General features: G+C 40.2%; 2 protein-coding genes across 3 annotated transcripts; one reads left to right on the top strand and one right to left on the bottom strand.

The window, feature by feature from the left end:
• Positions 1-13: 13 nt before the first annotated feature.
• pmm2 (phosphomannomutase 2) lies at positions 14-14,243 on the bottom strand. 2 transcript variants are annotated; one of them, XM_070979308.1, is made up of 9 exons: positions 13,942-14,224; positions 10,318-10,429; positions 10,138-10,214; positions 9,861-9,942; positions 8,699-8,790; positions 8,488-8,587; positions 7,817-7,892; positions 7,451-7,566; positions 14-1,764 (listed from the first exon to the last, which is right to left on the bottom strand). In XM_070979308.1, the coding sequence occupies exons 3-9, from the start codon at positions 10,194-10,196 to the stop codon at positions 1,660-1,662; spliced, it is 630 nt and encodes a 209-aa protein (XP_070835409.1). In that variant the 5' UTR covers positions 10,197-10,214; positions 10,318-10,429; positions 13,942-14,224; the 3' UTR covers positions 14-1,659. The 2 variants fall into 2 exon arrangements, with proteins under 2 accessions (XP_070835409.1, XP_070835401.1); XM_070979300.1 differs by lacking the exon at positions 9,861-9,942 and having other exon boundaries at positions 13,942-14,243.
• Positions 14,244-16,598: 2,355 nt separating this feature from the next.
• hmgb2a (high mobility group box 2a) lies at positions 16,599-19,478 on the top strand. Its single transcript, XM_070979319.1, has 5 exons — positions 16,599-16,688; positions 17,486-17,645; positions 18,031-18,179; positions 18,335-18,509; positions 18,782-19,478. The coding sequence occupies exons 2-5, from the start codon at positions 17,499-17,501 to the stop codon at positions 18,965-18,967; spliced, it is 657 nt and encodes a 218-aa protein (XP_070835420.1). The 5' UTR covers positions 16,599-16,688; positions 17,486-17,498; the 3' UTR covers positions 18,968-19,478.
• Positions 19,479-20,231: the final 753 nt, after the last annotated feature.

The raw sequence follows: 20,231 nt of genomic DNA, 5'->3' as shown, positions 1-20,231 counted from the left end.
ATAGACACTGGAATGCTTTAAATAATTGTTTTATTGGTTTATGGTGCCAATCAACATGAGACGGGACTGACATGATGAAGCCCTTGCTGAATCATAGTCAGTGCAGAGGTTGCAATGCAGAGGCTTTACCTGCATACTTCATGACCAGATAGATTTGACAAAGCGCATTAAACATCAGGCGCAATTTCAAATTTTGCAGTCCATGTGCATGGCGAAGGGCTTCTGGACTCACAGTTTGGTTTGTGATCGGATGCTGACAACAGGAACACCTCCATGTAACACTATGACATACGAATCATCATATTTCTTGAAGAGAGCTTTCATGGGTTGTTTTATTAACACATTTATGTCCTTGTTCACTTCCACGTAGAACACATATGGTACATCAGCATAGAACCAATTATGTTCCAGATATATCAGTATCAGTGTATACATGGGTCAGTACATAATGTCAGTGCAGATGCGTGACGTCATTTAGGCACACCATGACATACTTCATCAGAGAGGATTGACAAGATGTCCTGCTTAGTACATCCTGGTCTCAATTTATTCAGTAACCACTTTGAGGGTATCTTCAACAAAAAGGTTTGTTTTTCTTGTGGGGTTAAGTCACTAAACAAAAATCTGCCATTTTTTTCATATATTCTCATATATTATACATTCCAGCATGGATTTCAATGTCTTAAGTTACAAAACAGCCATGTTACTGAGACCAGTTTCCTTTCATTACTCACTGTTCACATCCTTTACCACAGAATCTTTGTACAAGCTGATATTTAACTTCAAAGGCCGTGTTGGGAACATGACACAATTTTCTAAAGGTCTAGTCTGAAGATACATTCTCACAAATTTCTACAGGTTAGGTTAGGTAAGGTAAGGTAAGGTAGGGAACATACAGGGACCATAATAGAATATTTCTTTTGGTCCTGTCAGGGACTTGATGCACTGCTGCTGTCAATCTGCACAAACTGCTGTTTAATATCACTTAAAAATGCTTTGTTCTTTTTGCTCCTCTCTACTGATTGCCATAACACTACTTACGACAGCTTGTTTAATATGCTGCTCTAGAACATCGAGGAGAAAATATGATAGTACACTCAAGTGATGTGTGCTGTGGTTCCAGTTTTTCAGCAGTGATAGTTTACGTGGCTGAACTGAGACACGGGTCAAACCTGCAAAGACTTCAACAGAAAATCCAAAGACAATGACGTCTTTACTGTGGCCACAATGTTTGACTGACCAAGTAGCTCTGAGGAAAAAAGAGCAGCATGTGGGTCTGTTACATTAAAAGTGACAAGCTTCCACGAACTGCAATACAAAATCACATGTGAAAACAAAGAAAACACCTTCATGATTACATGAAACAAAAAGTTAACTGATCAGTTTTAAATGATTACTTTCACCATCAGATTGAAAGCCATGACAGCTCTCATTGACAACCTGACCAGAAATACCCAGAAATTCCCTCCTCTCTTCAGTCGTTGACTCCTCCCTCTCCTTCTTTGACATTATCAAAGACACTATGACATTCTCTGCATTAAATGTATTATTTTAGTAATTAGACGTCAAGTTCAGATCTCAACAAAAAAGAAGAAAGAAGATGTCTTTCCTGTCTGTCATGACAGGAACGTACAGTGACAGTGTTTGGTATCCTCTCTCTCATGAGAAGAAAAGCTGCTGACAAAGTTGTCGCGTTTCCTCTGGACAGGAGACTTCATGGCCGACAGTCCGAGGGTCGCAGTAGATCTCATAGTCATTTCCTCCCTGTAACAAGAGCCACACAAACACAGACACAGAGTTTGGTTAGTTAGGCGACATTGTGATGTTTAAGTCACAGATTACTAAAGCTCAGACAGAAACAAACCCTGCTTCCTTGTGTCTAGATTTTCTTTTAAGAAGAAAATAAATCCTAAAGCAACTAAGCTAGGCAGGTGCACTCTACATGCATGCTCACACCTGGACACATGCAAAATGGTGGTACTGGGATTTTTGTTCAAAACTCTTTGAACACTTTGACATGTGACACATGCTGCCTTCATTCATTTAGTGTATTTTTCCACAACATTTTGCAGGTTAACTGTAGGTTTGTCCTGCTGTTGTGGGTTGAAAACTGTACCTGAACAGGGTGTGTGTGCACTTAATGTGGTGTGACAAATAAAGGGATGTCTTTCTTTTCTTTCTTTCATTTCATTCATGCTTGAGATAATATGGTGTCTAAATGCTTTCCAAACTTTCTGGCCACATCAGATCCCCCAAACTTTGTGAATATTGTCTATGACAAAGTCAGAATTATTTGGGCCTCTATGTAAATTTATCAGATTGAGGGAAATATTTCATCATGTTTTTCCTTCCACACACACACACACACACACACACACACACACACACACACACACACACACACACACACACACACACACACACACACACACACACACACACACACACACACACACACACACACACACACACACACACACACACACACACACACACACACACACACACACACATATATATTCCATCCTTCCATTTTCTATACCGGGGGGGGGGCTGGAGCCTATCCCAGCTATCAACAGGCGGGAGGTGGGGTACACCCTGGGCCGGTCGCAGGGCAACACACAAGACAAACAAACATTCACACTCACACTCACACCTAGGGGCAATTTTAGAGTCACCAATTCAACCCATTTAGAAGAGAGAAACCATTTAGTCCCACCTCCAAAGATTAGTTAAAGAGTTCAATGTGATATTGTGTGCATGTGTTAAATGTTGGCTGAATGGTGAATTTAAATACTAACTCTAACTCGGGGGTGATGTGAATTTGGGAGAGTGGTGTAAGTCCTGCAGCTACCACTCTCCTTGTGTCAGGGAAGTGTATCAGGTGTATCATACACTACAGGAGGGGAAGAATAGAGTCAGAATAAGACTATAAAGGTGGTGAGAATATGTGTGGGAAGTAACACAATTTGGGAAACACATGAGAGAGAAGATGCATAAGAATTGGCTTTGTTGAACACAGACTTTCTTGATAAACTTTCCTGGGACATAGAAAGGGTCTTTAGACAGCAGCCCAGGGAAGGTGAAGACCATTCATGTTATCACTTGAGATTAAGAAGTAAAACACAACAAGAAGAAGAGGAGCAGCAGCTTGAAATTGAGCTCATGACGTGCAACACCTAACTGCCTTACAAAATCTATATTGCAACAGGTGAAAGGTGTCACAGAGGGGAGAGCCAGTGAGATCCCAGGAGAACCTGTTTTACCAATGGTTGAAATTCTTAGCACAACAAGCAGGTAAGGAAACTTGCATAAAATGTCAGCAGCTTCCAGCATCATAAGAACCTCTCTGCAGTGATGGCCCTCTGTGGTGTGCAAAACACCTCTGTGAATACTTGTACTGTGATTACTTAAGTCACAAAGGGGGGAAATGTGGGAAATATTTGAACTTGTTTACTCTTATTCACACATACATGATCACGATATCTTGTTTGTTCTTATCAATTTAATCTTATTCATTTTGATACTGTGAGTGTGTCCATAACCGGGTTAGGGTTAAACACTCAGGTAAACCACTCATTATTAGAGAGCAAATAGGTGTATGTATCAGGTTTCTGTTTGAAAAAAGTGGAGCAGCCACCAAACAGACTGTAACGTCATCCGTCCGGACACTTGCTCACCGTCAATGTATGTCCACTAAAAGTGTTTTTGCCACTAACAAGCTCGGATTGTTGATCTAAGTGTCTGATCCCTACAGAAATAGACCCTTTTGTTGAAGAGCTACGTCCTTTTTGTTTAACCAGAAACAGCCATTATATCACTCTTGGCAAGCCACCAGACTCAATTTCCAAAAACACTAATTTATTCAAACTCAAAAGAAGCCAAATAGAACTCAACAAATCCATCTTGTTTTGTCTTCCCACTGAATTACAAACTCTGGTTTGGTAATTCACTGAGTTAGATGTGAAAATATTGGGGGAGGAGTGAGAGGACGGCGGACATCAGAGAGGCAGCCTGAATATTTTCACATTTAATGTAAGAATTATTTTCACCCGACATTTTGACCTGAGATTAAAATATTTCATCTTTATTGATAGCCTACATCTAGTGATAACACAAAACTCGGCTCCATCCTTAGCATAGTCATGAAAAAGTACTGGAGAGCTATAGTCCTGCTCACCATTATTGGCACCCATGAAGTTTAAGTACATAATGTGGAATATCTTCTGAAAAACATGAATTAAGTGAAACATTTTTTTTTCTATAGAGAACTCTTGTTTGATACAAAAGAGCAAATGATAAACAACAATTAAAAATAATGAACAATGGGAGGAAAAAATAGAAAAACTTAAAGCTTGCTGTGTCACTGGTATTGGCACCCTGTGCTGTAAATTAGTATGGAAACACACTGTCACTACATTTACATGCAGTCAAGTAACCCTTTCATAAACAGAATATCAGCAATAACCCGGTTGCGCACGGCCATGTACACACCAATAACCCTTTTGAAAAACCGGAATATGCTCATATTCTGATTTTTCAAAACCCAAATATGACCCCTGGGTTACTCCTTTTCTAACCCGAATATTTGGTCATGTATACGCCTATCGGAATATCCCCATTGAACGGAACATTAATTTGTGTTCTGCGTATGTTCTATTGGCAAGGAATCTTGGTCTTTTGAGTGCAGGTGGCATGGATATGGATGGCACAGCTCCGGCTCCATTTCCTATTTCTTCACGTTCTCACCTTCCATGAATGAAGGAAGTGAGACAGAATAGTGTCAAGTACTGGTGGTGGGTCAGCACCAGACCCGGGCTGTTCATTATCCGCCATGCTGCTGTTGTTGTTGTTGTTTTTGAAATGACACGCATTGCGTCATGACATTCTCCATGCATCGACACATTGTCCATGCATCGCTGTTTTGATCAGGATATCCCAACTGATTACCCCTATTTGCTCAGGCATGTAAACAGGTTATTCCGAATGTTTCAGAAACCAGAATATTGACCATAACCCGAATTGACCATAGTAAGTGACTCACCTTTGGTAAATCACAAATGAGAATCACCTGTGATAAATTGTCTGTGCCCATGTGACATGAATTAGCCAATGAATGAGGACTTGTGTGTTTTAAAAAGCCATCTGTCATCCCCTGTTCCTTTGTCACAATGGTGAAGACAAAGGAGCTGTCTGAGGACATCAGAAGTGCGATAATTTGCAAACACAAGACCTCCAAGGGGTATAAGCCATCTCCAAAGACCTTGGTATCCCTGTTTCAACAGTGTGGAATATTATTAAGAAGTTTCAGAAGCATAAAACTGTCAAGAACCTCCCTGGACGTGGGGGGAAGAGAAAAATTGATGAGAGAAGTCTTCGAAGTTTGGTGCGAACGGTGGAAAATACACCACCGCAAACATCCAAAGACCTGAAGGCCAACCTGGAACAGTCTGGGGTTATGGTTTCAACAAGTACCATACGCCGCACACTAAACCAAACAGGGCTTTATGGGCGAAGGCCAAGGAAGACACCATTGCTGAGGCAGCAAATACATTAAAAAAAACATAAAAAGGAACAACTAAGCTTTGCCAAAGAGCACCTGGACAAACCACAATCCTTTTGGGAAAATGTTCTGTGGACAATAATAGAGCTTTTTGGCAATGCACAACAACAGTTTGTTTACAGACGGCGCAATGAAGGATACAAGGAAAAGAACGCCCTACCAACAGTTAAGCATGGTGGAGGATCCATAATGCTGTGGGGCTGCTTTGCTGCATCTGCTACTGGAGGCCTTGACCGTATCACAGGAATCATGAAATCAGAGAATTATCAAGACATTTTAGAGCGAAATGTCCTACCCAGTGTAAGAAAACTTGGTTTGAGTCGAAGATCATGGGTCTTCCAGCAAGACAATGACCCAAAGCACACATCCAAAAGCACGCAGGAATGGTTGAAAAGGACTGTTTTAAAATGGTCAGCAATGAGTCCTGATCTCAATCCGATTGAAAATCTTTGGTATGAGCTGAAATCTGCCATTGGGGAAAAGAAACCCGCAAATGTTCAAGAGCTTGAACAATTTTCAAAGAGAGTGGGAGAAAATACCAGCTGAGAAGTGCAAGAAGCTTATAGATGGCTACAAGAAGCATTTGGAGGCTGTCATCACTGCCAAAGGGTGTGCAACCAAATATTAAAGATGGGTGCCATTATTGCTGTACATGCTGTTTTTTTCTGTTTCTTCTTTGAAACTACAATATGTAAGTTGAAAAAACAATTTTCTTTGTTAAATTACTTTGGACCTACAATTAAAAGATCCTGATGATATAAATTTGGTACATTTCCATTTATTTCTGAAGATATTGTAGAGGTTATGCAAAAAATGAAGGGGTGCCAATAATGGTGATCAGGACTGTATGAATATGAATGCCACAAAAAAAGCTTTTATTTAAACTACCAATCTTGCATATTCTGTGTGTGTGTCAAGGTTAAACTCATTAGGTCTTAACAACCCACCACCTGGTGTGATCATTTTCACACACAGCATGTGGACAAACTGGAATGTGGTCAGTCTGGAACATTCAGTGTTGTGCAGTGTTGTACTGACTTTCCTGGACATACTCCATGATTTTTTTTAACAACATACAACAACAACATAGTGCTCACAAATCTCAAAATGTATATGAACAGTTTCAAAATATCAGTAATGAGATGGGACCAAATCTAGGCCTTTAAAGGCACTAACCAGAAACAGCTACTATATCACTCTTGGCAAAGCCATCAGAAGGGAGCCTGAGCATATGACAGCTTGCAGCGCACGTACCAACTCTCTGCAGTGATGACTGTATGTCACATGCCCAGAGTTGACACTGTGTTGCTCATCATGCAGGTAGAATAAAAGGACAGAGTGAAGCCCATGATGCTGCTGTACATATTGGATTTATTTTTAACCGTATTTCAGTTGAATTATTTTTAAAGTTCAAGGAAATCCCCAGTTTTTCTAAAAAAAACAAACAATAAATGCATGAGAGCCTAACAATGACTAAAATAATCATAATTAGGATTTCTGCCATAAATGATCAAAAATTAGAATCACACCCAAAGCAAAATGCTCCACACAGTGGATAAATTTGTTGAAGCAGGTTTCAATAAGCAGGTGGTCCAAAACCAGGTCAATGTTGACTAACCTCAGTGATTAAGGGCTGACTCAGCAAGTGTACTGTAAACTGTCAGTGTCAGCTGCAGTGCCATCCACACAACACACACTTCTTAACATGAAGTACATTATCAAAAACAACTTAATGCTCCAGCTGTGTAATCTCAATGGATTGTATCTTCTGATACATCTTCTGCTTGTACCTGGCAGTTCTGTTGATATGGTATTGATCTTATCTTTGAAAGAATCTACATGAACTCAGTCATTCTTTTGCTGCCATGCAGGATTTAACATACTCACAGGTTTGGTCTTATCTCCAAAGAAGTGAATGGTTGAGTAGTTGTCCTTCTCAACAATCCCCAGACAGTATCTCTTATCCCAACCATCAGGAAACACATCAAAGCTGATCTGCCCTCCTGCAGAGAAACAAGGACCCAGAGACAGGAAAATGTACATCACACTGACCACATGACCTGCTATCTCCTACTGTCTCAATTTGTAATAGTTTTGTTTGTGTGTTTTATGGCCCGTTACTTAAAGCACATAAGTCTGAAGCTGCTACTGACGCTGTGTTCCCAACAGATTTAAACGAACCTGTGCTGCTTTAAAAAAACAGATTCACTGTACATGCAATCTGTATAATTGCCATGAACACAGATGACTCACCGATTGAAAATGACAATCCTTTTCCTTTGAACTCTTCTTTTAATATGGACACAAACTTCTCTCTGATTTTCTCTTTCTGGAAAGAGCAAACAGGAAATAAAAGTCCCAGCACTGCAGATTTCTTTAATTGCTGTCTTCACTTCTGGGTGACAATGTAATCAGCAAAGCTAAATCTAAAAATACCATTTGACATGTACATTATATCACAATCACACAATCTTGCTACCCTATAAATGACAGATACACACTGCAAAGACAGGCAAAGCTACAGCTGCATTCATTGAGGTTCTGGTTCCTGAGGGCAGCAGAACAAGCTGAAAATGACATTTGATATATTATCACTTTGAAATGATGTTAACAAACATTTAACAGCTGGCTAATTACACATCCATTGGGCACAAAGGAACAGAATTTATTTACTTTTAATTTTTATTTATTTATTTAGTTACTGGCTACCTGACCTGTTTGGTCTCCAAAAACTCCTGAAAAAAAAAAAAACATCTGGCTCTCCAGCTGCTAAAGGCTACTCTATGTTCACCAACTAGTGTCTGTGTCTGTCTGCCGGCTGGTGCTGAGCACATACTAGACAGTGGGTTTAGCAGAGCTTTTGTTGGTGGCCAAAACCATGAGCTGACGAAGAAGTGGCTTGAGTGTGGATGTGTGTGTGCTACCTGATCTAGCTCATAAAACTCTTTTCTCTCTTCCTGTGTACAGCTGCGTCCAATTGGGGAGATGTTCAACATGCCGTTGCGGAATTCAACAAATGTCCCCCTGTAAAACATCACATATTACAATTTATTCTGAATTTGATCACTACCATCTGCCACTATTCCACACTTTCAAATGTTGCACAACTTGTAGCCCATCCATGCCCGTCTGTACCTCTTCCTCGGGAGTTTGATCTTGGCCATGTAGTTGAGACAGAAGTTGATGAAATCTTGCAGAAGCTCTTCTCCCATGTGGGCCTGGATGGACTAATAACAGCAAACAGACACAGTAAAGTTCCTGGGGCCTGTAACATGGTGTAACATCATGCATGCAGGGTAACTTTGTATGTTTTTATTCACATAACCAACATTTGGAAGGTAATTCATCTGAATCTGTCAAACAAAGACTTTGATGGTACAGGCTTAAAAACGTCTGCATAAAAGTGTATGAGGGACAGAGGGTAAGGCTCCATCCACGCTATAAAACCTTTTTGTTTTACAATAACAATTAGTCATTTGGCAGATGCTTTTATCCAGCGTGATGTACATATGAATTCACACACCGATGGCACAGCATCGCGGGCAGCTTTGGGGTTCAGTATCTTGCCCAAGGAGACTTCTGGAAACACTGCTGGCCCTTTTTTAGTTTGAAAACTTCAGGATTGTGTCATAGTGTGGACACGATAACAAGGACACCCACATTTGTTTCCGGCCTTGTTAGTCACAAAGTGCCTCTCCCTGATTCATCATGCCAATATCACATGACCCTTTTCCAGGAAGACATCAGATGACATCAGTCTGTCATATATACCTATGAGCCTTGCCATGAGCAGTTGATTCAGTATGGGTAAGAAAACACTTGCTAACATTGTTGTATGCTAGCAGCAGTTGTGCAGTTAAATTCTGTTTCTGTCGCGCTACATGAAGGCAAACTTCAGCCCAGCCCCTGAGCACCTATTGATATGAGTAGATTTTTGTTCTTGTCCATCTAGATGTCATTATATTTGAGCACTATTTAGTTGTACATATTTTCCAGTGTAACGATACGATGGTCAATTTGAGAACAGTCAGGTAAAAGTCATTTGAAAAACTGCATGGAACTCTATTCGCAATTGCAGCACAAGGACCAAAAGTCTAAGTGCAACTTCATAATTCAATGATCACCAAAAAAAACAAAAACATCTCTCTTTGATGTTACACTCAGGCTTTGGGCCTTCTGTAGGATTAATCTCGGGGTAAAGGCAAAGATTAGTTTACAACTTCTTAGTTTACGGTCGAGACGCCGCGATGTCAGTGACGATAACGCGCATCAGGCACTAACGGTGCATTCCATTTACCTCGGAAGTCGAAGGTGGGAATGATGTCACACCCAAGCTGACCGCGTTCCAGTACAACAAGTCGGAAAACCAAGATGGACGTCTCCAGGAAAACAAGGACAACAACGCATTACATGGTATTTTGCACATACAAACACCATAGCAACTTGTCCACATATAGAGGCATGTCAGTCTGGAGGGAGATTATTTCTGATACACTGCCAAAACCCTTATCTGAATGGAGATAGTTTTCATTTTAAAACGCCATTTTAAAATAAAAAAGTGGCTTTAATCTTACCTGAACAGAGAGAAACTGTCCGTCCTTATAGGCCACAAGACCATTCTCAGCAAACACATAGTCCACTTTCTGGATCACTGCACACATAAACCAAAAGAACAACAAAGAGTTAAACTGATGACATATTTGAAGTATAGGTGTATAGTTGGTATACAGTAGAGGTACAGATGTGTATCTCACCATCATCTCCCAGCTGCTCTTTGATCTTGCACAGGTCTGACCCTCCGACTACTCCGACCCGAACCCGAGTCCTGAGCTTCTCAAGGAACTCGGCCATATCTTGAGTCACATGCTGAAAACACACAACCAGTTACATTACTGACATGAGCAACAAGAGCAACAAAACCAATATCGAACAGCCGTCATCATAACAGTCACTCAAAATTAAATATAACACCAGCATAAGCATCTGCATGCGTTTCATCTGTCAGATTCATGTCAACTGTTACACATCCCAATTGAAAAAGTCTGTGCTTCTTCAGCATTTCACAATGACTAAGATTGTTCAGCATTAGTCACCTGTTCAGATTTTTGTGTTGGTCTTCTGAAAGTTCTATAATATTTTGTTATACAGTGATTGTGCATTTGGTTACCCAGGTTTGAACATTCACTAAACCCTCTTAAGAAACAATGTACCTTTGTTTTTTCAGAATAATTCTCAAAACATACACAGAAATGCACAGTCACACCTCCGTTCAGGAAGCACACATCTGCAAAGGTAGACAAACTGTTCACAGGAGCCATGTTTGACACGGGGCAGATCTTGTATGACCAACAGTATGGAATCAGATTTGTGTCACAATAATCAAACAAAACATCTTCAGTACCAAACAAAAATAAAAATTTGAGAGAGAATAAAACTCACTGAAGCAAAAAAATGTTATCTGAGAAGTAAAACTTGCAACTTGCAAACAAATTATTTGTGCAATTGAGCAAACTATTGGTCTTTTACTTTTTGTCATATCCTCTGTTTCTTTTGAAGAAAAACCTCAACATGTGCCAATAGCAGCAATAGAACGGGAACATATAGATCAGCACCATGGGTCAAAAGACCCAGAAACCGGACGTACAGGCACAGCCGTGTACATTCCTCAGTATGACACTGCAATAGAAAAAAGAGAACAACGGACCATATTTCCGTATTCACAGTCGAATTACTAGGAATAATGTTGGCATTGGAGTGGGTAGAAGCAAATAACCAGCCTGAGGTCATGGTTGCTTCAGACAGCCTATCGGCAATCACCAGTATTGGGTCTGGGGGGTCAGCATGCAGGCAGGATATTATCTACTCTATCTTGAATGCCCTCCTGAGATTATGCAATAGAGGGCTGGCTGTTTCCTTCCTTTGGGTTCCCACTCATGTAGGGGTACAGGGTAATGAGATAGTGGATACATTGGCCAAACAATCACTGAAACATAAATTAATTGACATACCCATACCATTAAGTAAAACAGAGGTTAAAACCATCATAAAGGATCACATACGCAACTCCTGGCAAGAACACTGGGACCTACATGACACAGGTAGACATTTACACAATATTCAAAGATATGTATGCTGGCAGAGGACGAGGCGGGAGCCCAAAGGAAGGGAAGTCATGACCCGACTCAGGATAGGACATACGGGGCTAAATCATTCGCTTCATAGAATAGGCAAGCACCCCACTGGTCTGTGCGAACACTGCAATAAACCGGAAACTGTTGAACATGTTCTCATACACTGCAATAAATATGAAGAGGAGAGAAGGGAGCTGGTATCAGTACTGGGGGAGGAAGGACACACTCTCATGCTAAGAAATTTACTTGGCAATACATCAGGAAGAATATATGGATACATATATAAATATTTGAAGAGAACCAGAGCACTAGAAGGAATTTAGTTTAGTTTAGTTTTTTTTTATCCTGCTAATCTAATGCTGCACACTCCAGTCCGGTAATGGCGGTAATGCACCTAGAAGCTGGTTTGCCAACCGCCAATAAAAACAAAGGAAGAAAAGAAGAAAAAAAACTCAAGGAGTGCAAACGAGAGAGCTGGCAGTGTGACTGCAAAGCTGACGGTGAGAACAAAAATCTGAGCAGTGAGAAAGAAACAGAGGATATGACAAAAAGTAAAAGACCAATAGTTTACTCAATTGCACAAATAATTTGTTTGCAAGTTACAAGTTTTACTTTTGAAGTGACATGTTTTTTGCTTCACTGAGTCTTATTCTCTCTCAAATTTTTATTTTTGTTTGATACTGAAGAAGTTTTGTTTGATTATTTTGACACAAATCTGATTCCATACAACAGTCACCAGATCATTTACTACAATAAAATGCAAGTAATATCACACACATACTATGATGCAACATATGTTCACTATGGAACTTTTCATCACTTTTCTTTTCATCAATAAATTCATTCAGTAGTTAATAATGCTTTCATTTTAAACATGAACATGAAACACATTCTCTAATCACCACTTGCACTTTGATTAACTCTTGAATCTGTTTTGTGAAACTAAATAGTTTTGACGTAACCTTGCAAAATATTATGGTTATACTCTGCGATAACCTGAATAATTTTGCTATAACTCTCATATGTCAAGTAGGACAAAGCTGAGACGAGTTGAAACTGGTTCTACTTGTTTGCAAAATGCCAGTGAAACCAAAAGGAAACACGATTAGCATCAGCGTGGTGACCATGACTGCTGTGTCTTCGAATATAGAAGATGACCAACATTGCCCATATTTACTATGGTATCAGATATTTTACAGTCTATTTCAATATTTTACCTTCCAACAAACTCAAACAAACTCAGCTAGTAGGATACTGTTGGCTTTGCGTTCAGCCGGATACGTCCTGTTCAGGGTGTGAAGGGTGCTCATACAGCTGACGTGTCCATGTACTATGATTTATCACTACTATATCATATGAGTGAGTACGCAGACTGACCATATAACACATACTGTCGAGATGGAACCATTTGTAAAACTAAAGGTTTCTTGGGAACACAGTATTGCTCGGAAAAACCACGTGGAGCCGGATGTTGAACTGATATAAATCTCAATATGCGTTCTTCTCTGTACTTGTGTTGTTGTGTACTTGAGAAACGTCATCACTCTGAGTCCAAGTACTGTTCTCCGTCCTGGAGAGACTGTACTCCTAAATCGAATTTGCTAAGTCCGAACTGCCAAGTTCGTAAGTCCGAACTTGGCGTACTTGGTATTGAGAAACGGAAGGGAGGACACAGGACCGTCATTCTGCAATTGGGACAGCAGCGTACTTGATGACGTTAGCAGGACGACACATCTCCGAAAACTTTGGATCAAATTTTAAACTACGCGCTATCGTGATGAATCGACCACAGATTTTAAGTTTTAACATCCACTTTCTCACATAAAATAATCTTAAAACCACATTCCGTACTACTAAAACAGCAGTATTTCCAAACTTGTAACTTATAGTTGTGAGTCCTCTCCTCCGGCATCGTTGCGACGAAATGCATTCTGGGATACGTGGTTGCCCCAAGTCCGCACAAGTCACCATCCGATGCATCCTCGATAAAGTGGGAGGGGCAAGAACACATCCGGGTATTTGAGCGTACTTGTCGAGATGCGGACTTGAGAATTGGAACAGTACTTGGACTCAGAGTGATGACGTTTCTCAAGTACACAAGAACACAAGTACAGAGAAGAACGCATATTGAGAAACGGTCTCTCTCTCTCTCTCTCTCTCTCTCTCTCTCTCTCTCTCTCTCTCTCTCTCTCTCTCTCTCTCTCTCTCTCACACACACACACACGCACGCACGCACGCACAAATGACCTGTCTTGCGGCCGTTAGCGTGCCATCAACATCGAAGAGACAGAGCGTGCTGGAGTCCACAGCGGCGTCACTCATCTTGTCTCTCTGCTTCCAGTGTCGCTGCTGTCTCGCTGTTCCGCTCTGTCCGATAACTCAGAGTGTATCCTGTCTTTCTCGGGTTGCTCCCACTATTCTTCTCATCTGCTGTTCTCTCCACAGTAGTGCATAATCCAGCTGCTGAATTACCGGAAACGTCAACCAATACAAAAGCTGATCTACAACATTGCCCATTCAGGACCCACACGTCATTTCCTCTAGCGTGTGACGTTGCTACCGCCACTGACCCGCCTCTTGAGACCAGCAGCTGGTCCTGAGTCCGTTGATTCCCAACAGAAGTAAACGTGAACACAGATAATGACCGATTCTTTCGCCCCAGAGAAGAGTCAGAGAGGAAAATATTAGACCTAGCCACACACAACATTCTGACTGTAAAATGCAATTTTTCAGACACACAAATCAGAAGAAAATTAACTTTGTTGGACATCTGACTCTGTCTCAGCAACACATTCTCCAACCTGAGTTAGTTAAGCACGGATAAATCTGAGCAAAGGCAGGTGTTATCACGCTTTAAGGCTGTTAAGAATTGAATATAAAGGTAGAAAAATTGATATCATGACCTTCTTGGTTGACATCATATCACATCACATCGTACTGATCTCAACTCAAAGCTACAGCATGTGTGATCGCTCAGCATGTGATTTGATAGCAACTGTCCAGCCTTCAGCCTTCATATGCAAAGGGACTTCAGAGACTTTGCAGCTGTGAAACAACACACTTTGGGGAGAGAGGTTTCGACACACACAAAGAAACACTTATTTCCCTTTTGTTTGAGAATACTTTGTATTGGTCAAAGAAACTTGTTTTAGCAGAAAATAATACACAATACTATGCACTTTATTGTTGTCCTTGTCAGGGATTTGGAGATGATCCTCTGAGCACTAGAGAAGACCCCGCTGGAGTCAACCAACACAATCTTTTTGCATTCATCAGAATTTGTCCATGCTCCTAGATAAAGGTGCATGATGTTCCTGGAACAAATCCTGCCATTTCTTCCAAAACTCCTTTCTGACTTCCACTTCGACCAGGTATTAAACAGATCAGTGCAATTTTTTGTTTGATTTATCTCTTTTTGGTGATTTTAATTGAAGTTGTTGTTCTGCATCTGTTTGTTCAAAAGTTATTTTCAACAATGTTTTTTGAAAAAATTTACGACAGGGATCATATTTAATGGGTTGGCTGTCTGAGGTCTGTGTTGCCACCACCTATTAGTGAAACCTTGCCAGCAGGTGTCCTTTTAGGCCTTTGTAGACCTGCATATACCAGTTATCATTCACTGATGATTGTATGTATATGAATGTACTGTCATATTACCAAAACAAACCAATTTTGTCCAGTTTCGTGCCTGGAAACAGATCCACATGGACATCTATTCTCACTGGTGAGTTGATGCATTTCTATCCACTTTTGAAGTGATTCACATGAGTGAACTTACTTTACTGCTGATCCAACGTACCGCTTTCTTGGTTTGTGGTACACAATTACCAACAGGGTTAAAGTGAGCTACAGTGAAAAACTCCCCTTGAACTCCCTTCATTTAATCATCAAAATAAACCAAACACAAGAAAAAATCAAGATCTTCAAGCTCTGGAAATAATGTGCAGCAAGGAAAGAATAATCAATGAAACAGTGAGCCTCCTATTAATATTCCCATGTGACAAAATTATCTTGGTATGTTTGATTTTGATTGTGACTTTTGTTGTTACCGGACACCGTTGCTGCTTAAATTGTTCAGAAATGATGGATATACTAATCACTTTATGTAGCTCACTGAGGAACTGTCCACCTTTTTGTGCATACTAAATATTTTAGTTTTTTCTGTTATTTTCACGTGGTGCATGTTCCACTAATGAAAGTGCTTGTAATATTTTGCTATTGTTTAGAAATCTACAACATGTCTTTTGACTGAAGGTATGTCTCATTATGAAAAGGACTACATTTTGCCTGTTTTTGTACATCATGCAGTCTTTGCATTGTTCAATGGTGTTTTTCCAGCATGTAAACAATATGTATCTATGTATGTATCTTCAAAATACTAAATGATTGTAGTTTTCATATTCAGTTTAACCTCTCACTTATTTGATACACGCAAGTACAATTATCCATTGACATTCTATTTTGAAGGGAAATGCGGAAGTCTTATTTTCATTTTCTGGCCGGTTCAATAGTCATCTGTGTCCCTAAGAACCAAATGAGTTTTGTTTTTGACTTGACTTAAGAATGGCAATATGAGTTCTCTCTTCGTAACGTAGGCTGTTGAATGAAACGAAATAGGAACGGCCCTGTGGTTGTTTCTGGGTTTTAAAACGTGCCTGGACCACACATCACATCAACAGATAAACATATTCTGACTTCTAGCAAACAAAGGAGATTTCGCGCCGTGTGTTTAAAAGTCCGGGTCAACCAATGAGCGTGTTGGCAATGCGTACAAACTTGCTGTCTTGGTCGCATATACTACAACCAATCACAGTGCAGTGTGTTCCTTGTGCAGCGAATTCAAATTTGAATACTCAAGTCTGGCCAATCTACTGATGGTAGGGAGGAGTTGTGAAAGTACTTGTAGTTAAGTTAGTTCGGCCTTGCAGACAGTGACAAAACAGTTGCGTTTTCTTCCTCATTCAGTCACTTACGACTTGTCTTGCTGAGAACAGGTAAGGTTCGCTGTTTTTTTGCTGGTGTGTTTATCTGATTTTCTTAATAAAATAACCGATGGTTTCTTGGTTAATTTGGTGTATTGACTTCGGCGACGCAATTTCCTACTTATGCCTGTTTACCAATGAAGGACTGATCGGAAATAAAGTAGTTTGTATGTTCGCAAAACCTTAAATCAAATCTTTGCCACATGATATCTCTGAAGGAAATCGTCAGTTGTTCTGCTTTATTCACCTTACAAAGCTCTGTTTCGATACAGTGAAACAAGCAATGCGCCGTGTGCGCAACATGCAGTTGAAACGCCATTTGGTTTAGTAACTTAACCTGCTGCACGAAGATGGCTACCACATTTAAAGTTTGAATCAAGTCCCCATTTGGTGTAGACTCAGTCTCGTGGCTAGTTGCGTTCCAGCTAAAATCAGAATAGCTGTTCGATGAAATTAAAGTAATCGCTATGTTACTTTGTAAGCGTCTGGCGCAGTTTAGTTTAGGCGGGAAGATACAAAATGGAGGCAAGTCTTTTTGTCACAGTGAAGCAGAAATCCGATTAGAGCCCTAAAACGCCCTTGGGCGTTTGCACACTCGGTTTGTGTTTATTAACGGTGCTTGTAGTAGTCGAATGGCGCCGACAAAATAAAACGCTTACTCGAGTCGATGTTTACTACGTTAAACAAAAATTTTGTTAAGTTATCGTGAATTTACGACCTACAGTCGGTTAACTCTACAGTAGTGCCAGCCCTGATGTTTTGTCACTCGTCACTGTTAATCGTGTTTCATGTGATATAATGATTTCTAGATCAACTGCAGCGATGAGAAAGGACCCAAATAAACCAAGAGGGAAAATGACCTCCTATGCTTACTTTGTGGCGACATGCCGCGAAGAACACAAAAAGAAACACCCAGGGACCACTGTAAACTTTTCAGAGTTTTCTAAGAAATGCTCTGAGAGATGGAAGGTAAGTGAACATCTGTAAGTTTTAGAAATCTTACGATTAATTTCCATGACATTTAGGTTGGCATGTTTTTTTCCCCCCAAATGAAACCAACAAAAGATAATAGAATACAAGTATAAGGTAATGGAAATACCACAGAAATTGAAATTGAATCAGAGGCGCTATTTATTTTGTGTGTTGATGTCCCTTTTCCTCCTCAGGAGAGTGAAACGGGGTTAAACGCTTAATTGAAGACTATTAGTAGGGATACCTGCTTAAGCAGATAGCAGATCCACAAGTATTCTCAATAAATGTGTCCAACCATAGATGATCTTGTATAGGAAGACTTCTGAAAGCACATAATAATTAGGACAACCAGAATTTTGAGTTTCTGGCTTCCATTTTGTAGACCATGTCACCCAAGGAGAAAGTGAAGTTCGAGGATTTGGCTAAGAATGACAAGATCCGCTATGATCAAGAGATGAAGTCGTACGTCCCTCCTAAAGGTGCCAAGCAGAGCAAGAAGAAGAAGGACCCCAACGCACCCAAAAGGCCACCGTAAGTGTCAAACCCTCATCACACGGCCCTCTGCAGGGTTTGAAAGACAAATTAATACATTAATTAGGCTGGAGAAGAGGTTGTTATAGGATCTAATTCTTGAAGGCATGAAGCCTGGTGCTTTGTGACATTGACCTATTCCCCTTTCTCCCCAGTTCTGCTTTCTTCGTGTTCTGCTCTGATCACCGTCCCAGGATCAAAGAGGAGAACCCTGGGATCTCTATTGGTGAAATTGCCAAGAAGCTTGGCGAGTTGTGGTCTGCACAGAGTCCTAAAGACAAGGCTCCCTATGCGGCCAAGGCTGCAAAACTGAAGGAGAAGTATGAGAAGGTATACACCTGTTGCTAGTAGTTTTGTGTTTTAGCAGGATAAACCAACAAAGCACGAAAGGATAAGTCTGTTTTTAACAAATCACGTGAACAGTCCCAACTGGATGAAAATGGTATCAAAAAGATTCAATGTATTGTGTTTAAGCAGCACTTGTGGTGGAAAAAAATTCAGCACCAATACAGTCATATTATCGTGAAGTTGATAGCACAAAATTTATTTAAAAATCTGAATGTGGAAGTATGTGAAGAAGTACATTTCCCTCTTTGTTCCAGGATGTTGCTGCCTACAGAGCCAGAGGTGGTTCAGGGAAGAGTGATGCTGGTAAGAAGAGTGGCCCAGGCAGGCCCGCTGCCAAGAAAGCAGAGCCGATTGACGATGATGACGATGATGACGAGGACGAGGAGGAGGAGGAGGATGACGAAGATGATGATGATGATGACGATGAGGATGATGACTAAGCAGTTTATGTTGTAGGGTGTGAATTTTGCAATGCATTGTTCAGCTTAACTCCTGTTTTTGTGTGGATGGTTCCAACAGTATAGCCTGCTGTCCCTGTTGGTCTGCCTCTGTAGGATATTGATGTGTTCCTTTCTCAAATTCAGGGATTTAGTTTTTATTTTGGTAGTCCCCTTGTGATTTTTTTTTTTTTTTTTTCCTTCTTTCTCCTCCTGCTGAACTTGGGTTTGTTCCATCTCAATCCTTATCATTTTCTGTGGTAATGCAAAGAACTGAAATTCCTGTACAGGCAGTGGACAGCAGCAAATCAGTGAAGTTTTAAAAAGTATTGTTTCTGGAAGCACTGCTTATGTTTTCTGTTTAGTGGTGCTGTTTCTTCACTGTTATTTTACTACCAGGGGTTATCTGTAGTTTGAGTAAAGAGGTTTGCAGCCATTTTTAATGTGGAACTTTGGAAACTTTAATGTAGAATGAATTTCTTTTTTGTAATAAAATTTTGTATATTGATTATAATTGTGTAGACTCTTAATTAGTAAATAGTTTGGCATCCTGACTAGATTAAAGAGTGGCTCTTCAATATACTAGCAAATGTTTTTGGTCTAAAGTACTGCATTTCTTGCTTAATGGTACTTCAGTGATACAGGTAGAACTGCTCATTCACAAAAATGTGAATATATTAGCAATGTTAAGAGTACTAGATTGTAGTAAGCTAATGGACTTTGCATAGCAGTAGTTTGGGCAAAAAATGAAAATTATATCAAGTAATTAGTATTTTGCAAGTAACTTTAGAGGAGCGTGAGGTAGGAATCTTAGCAACTGCTACATTATTAGGAATTCATAATGGGAGATGTTATTCAGTTAGCAAAAGAACCAAAAATCACATACTGAAATTGTCCCCATGTTCCTCACAGAGGACATTACAATCACACCAGCAGGGAAAGATGGTGTATGTAGGAAACATTGTAAAAATTTTATCAGGTATCTGCCACTGCAGTAGTACAGGATTGTAGAAAAACGGCACTTGTTTCAAAGCCTTGATGTAATTTACCCATGACTTGTGTGTGTTTGTTGATTGTAAACTGCAAACATGCAACATTGCCATGGTGGTCTTTCACTATGAATTAATTGGTGAAAAGGCCTTCCACCCATGGGTCAGGCTGACCACTGAGCCAGAACCTCTGTGAAGTGGACCTTTATTAGCATTTTTTGTTCTAGACTGGGTTGACTGTATATGTAAAATCATGTGTATCTGTTACTCTTTAAATG

This window comes from Chaetodon trifascialis, chromosome 2 (genome assembly GCF_039877785.1).
Source record: "Chaetodon trifascialis isolate fChaTrf1 chromosome 2, fChaTrf1.hap1, whole genome shotgun sequence".
In the NCBI taxonomy this organism is placed as follows: Eukaryota; Metazoa; Chordata; class Actinopteri; order Chaetodontiformes; family Chaetodontidae; genus Chaetodon; species Chaetodon trifascialis.
The sequence above is the reverse complement of the archived record's forward strand: the minus strand, read 5'-3'. Positions and strand labels throughout refer to the sequence as shown.

What these genes read in the sequence shown, in the direction of transcription:
- pmm2 (XM_070979300.1), bottom strand. Translation starts at nt 14,016, where the DNA reads ATGAGTGACGCCGCTGTGGACTCCAGCACGCTCTGTCTCTTCGATGTT. An exon ending in AGTTTTATGAGCTAGATCAG is followed by an intron (nt 7,893 to 8,487) that starts GTAGCACACACA and finishes TGCTCTTTCCAG; the next exon opens with AAAGAGAAAATCAGAGAGAA. An exon ending in AGGATTGTCATTTTCAATCG is followed by an intron (nt 7,567 to 7,816) that starts GTGAGTCATCTG and finishes GTTTCTCTGCAG; the next exon opens with GAGGGCAGATCAGCTTTGAT.
- hmgb2a (XM_070979319.1), top strand. Translation starts at nt 17,499, where the DNA reads ATGAGAAAGGACCCAAATAAACCAAGAGGGAAAATGACCTCCTATGCT. An exon ending in AATGCTCTGAGAGATGGAAG is followed by an intron (nt 17,646 to 18,030) that starts GTAAGTGAACAT and finishes TCCATTTTGTAG; the next exon opens with ACCATGTCACCCAAGGAGAA. An exon ending in AACGCACCCAAAAGGCCACC is followed by an intron (nt 18,180 to 18,334) that starts GTAAGTGTCAAA and finishes CTTTCTCCCCAG; the next exon opens with TTCTGCTTTCTTCGTGTTCT.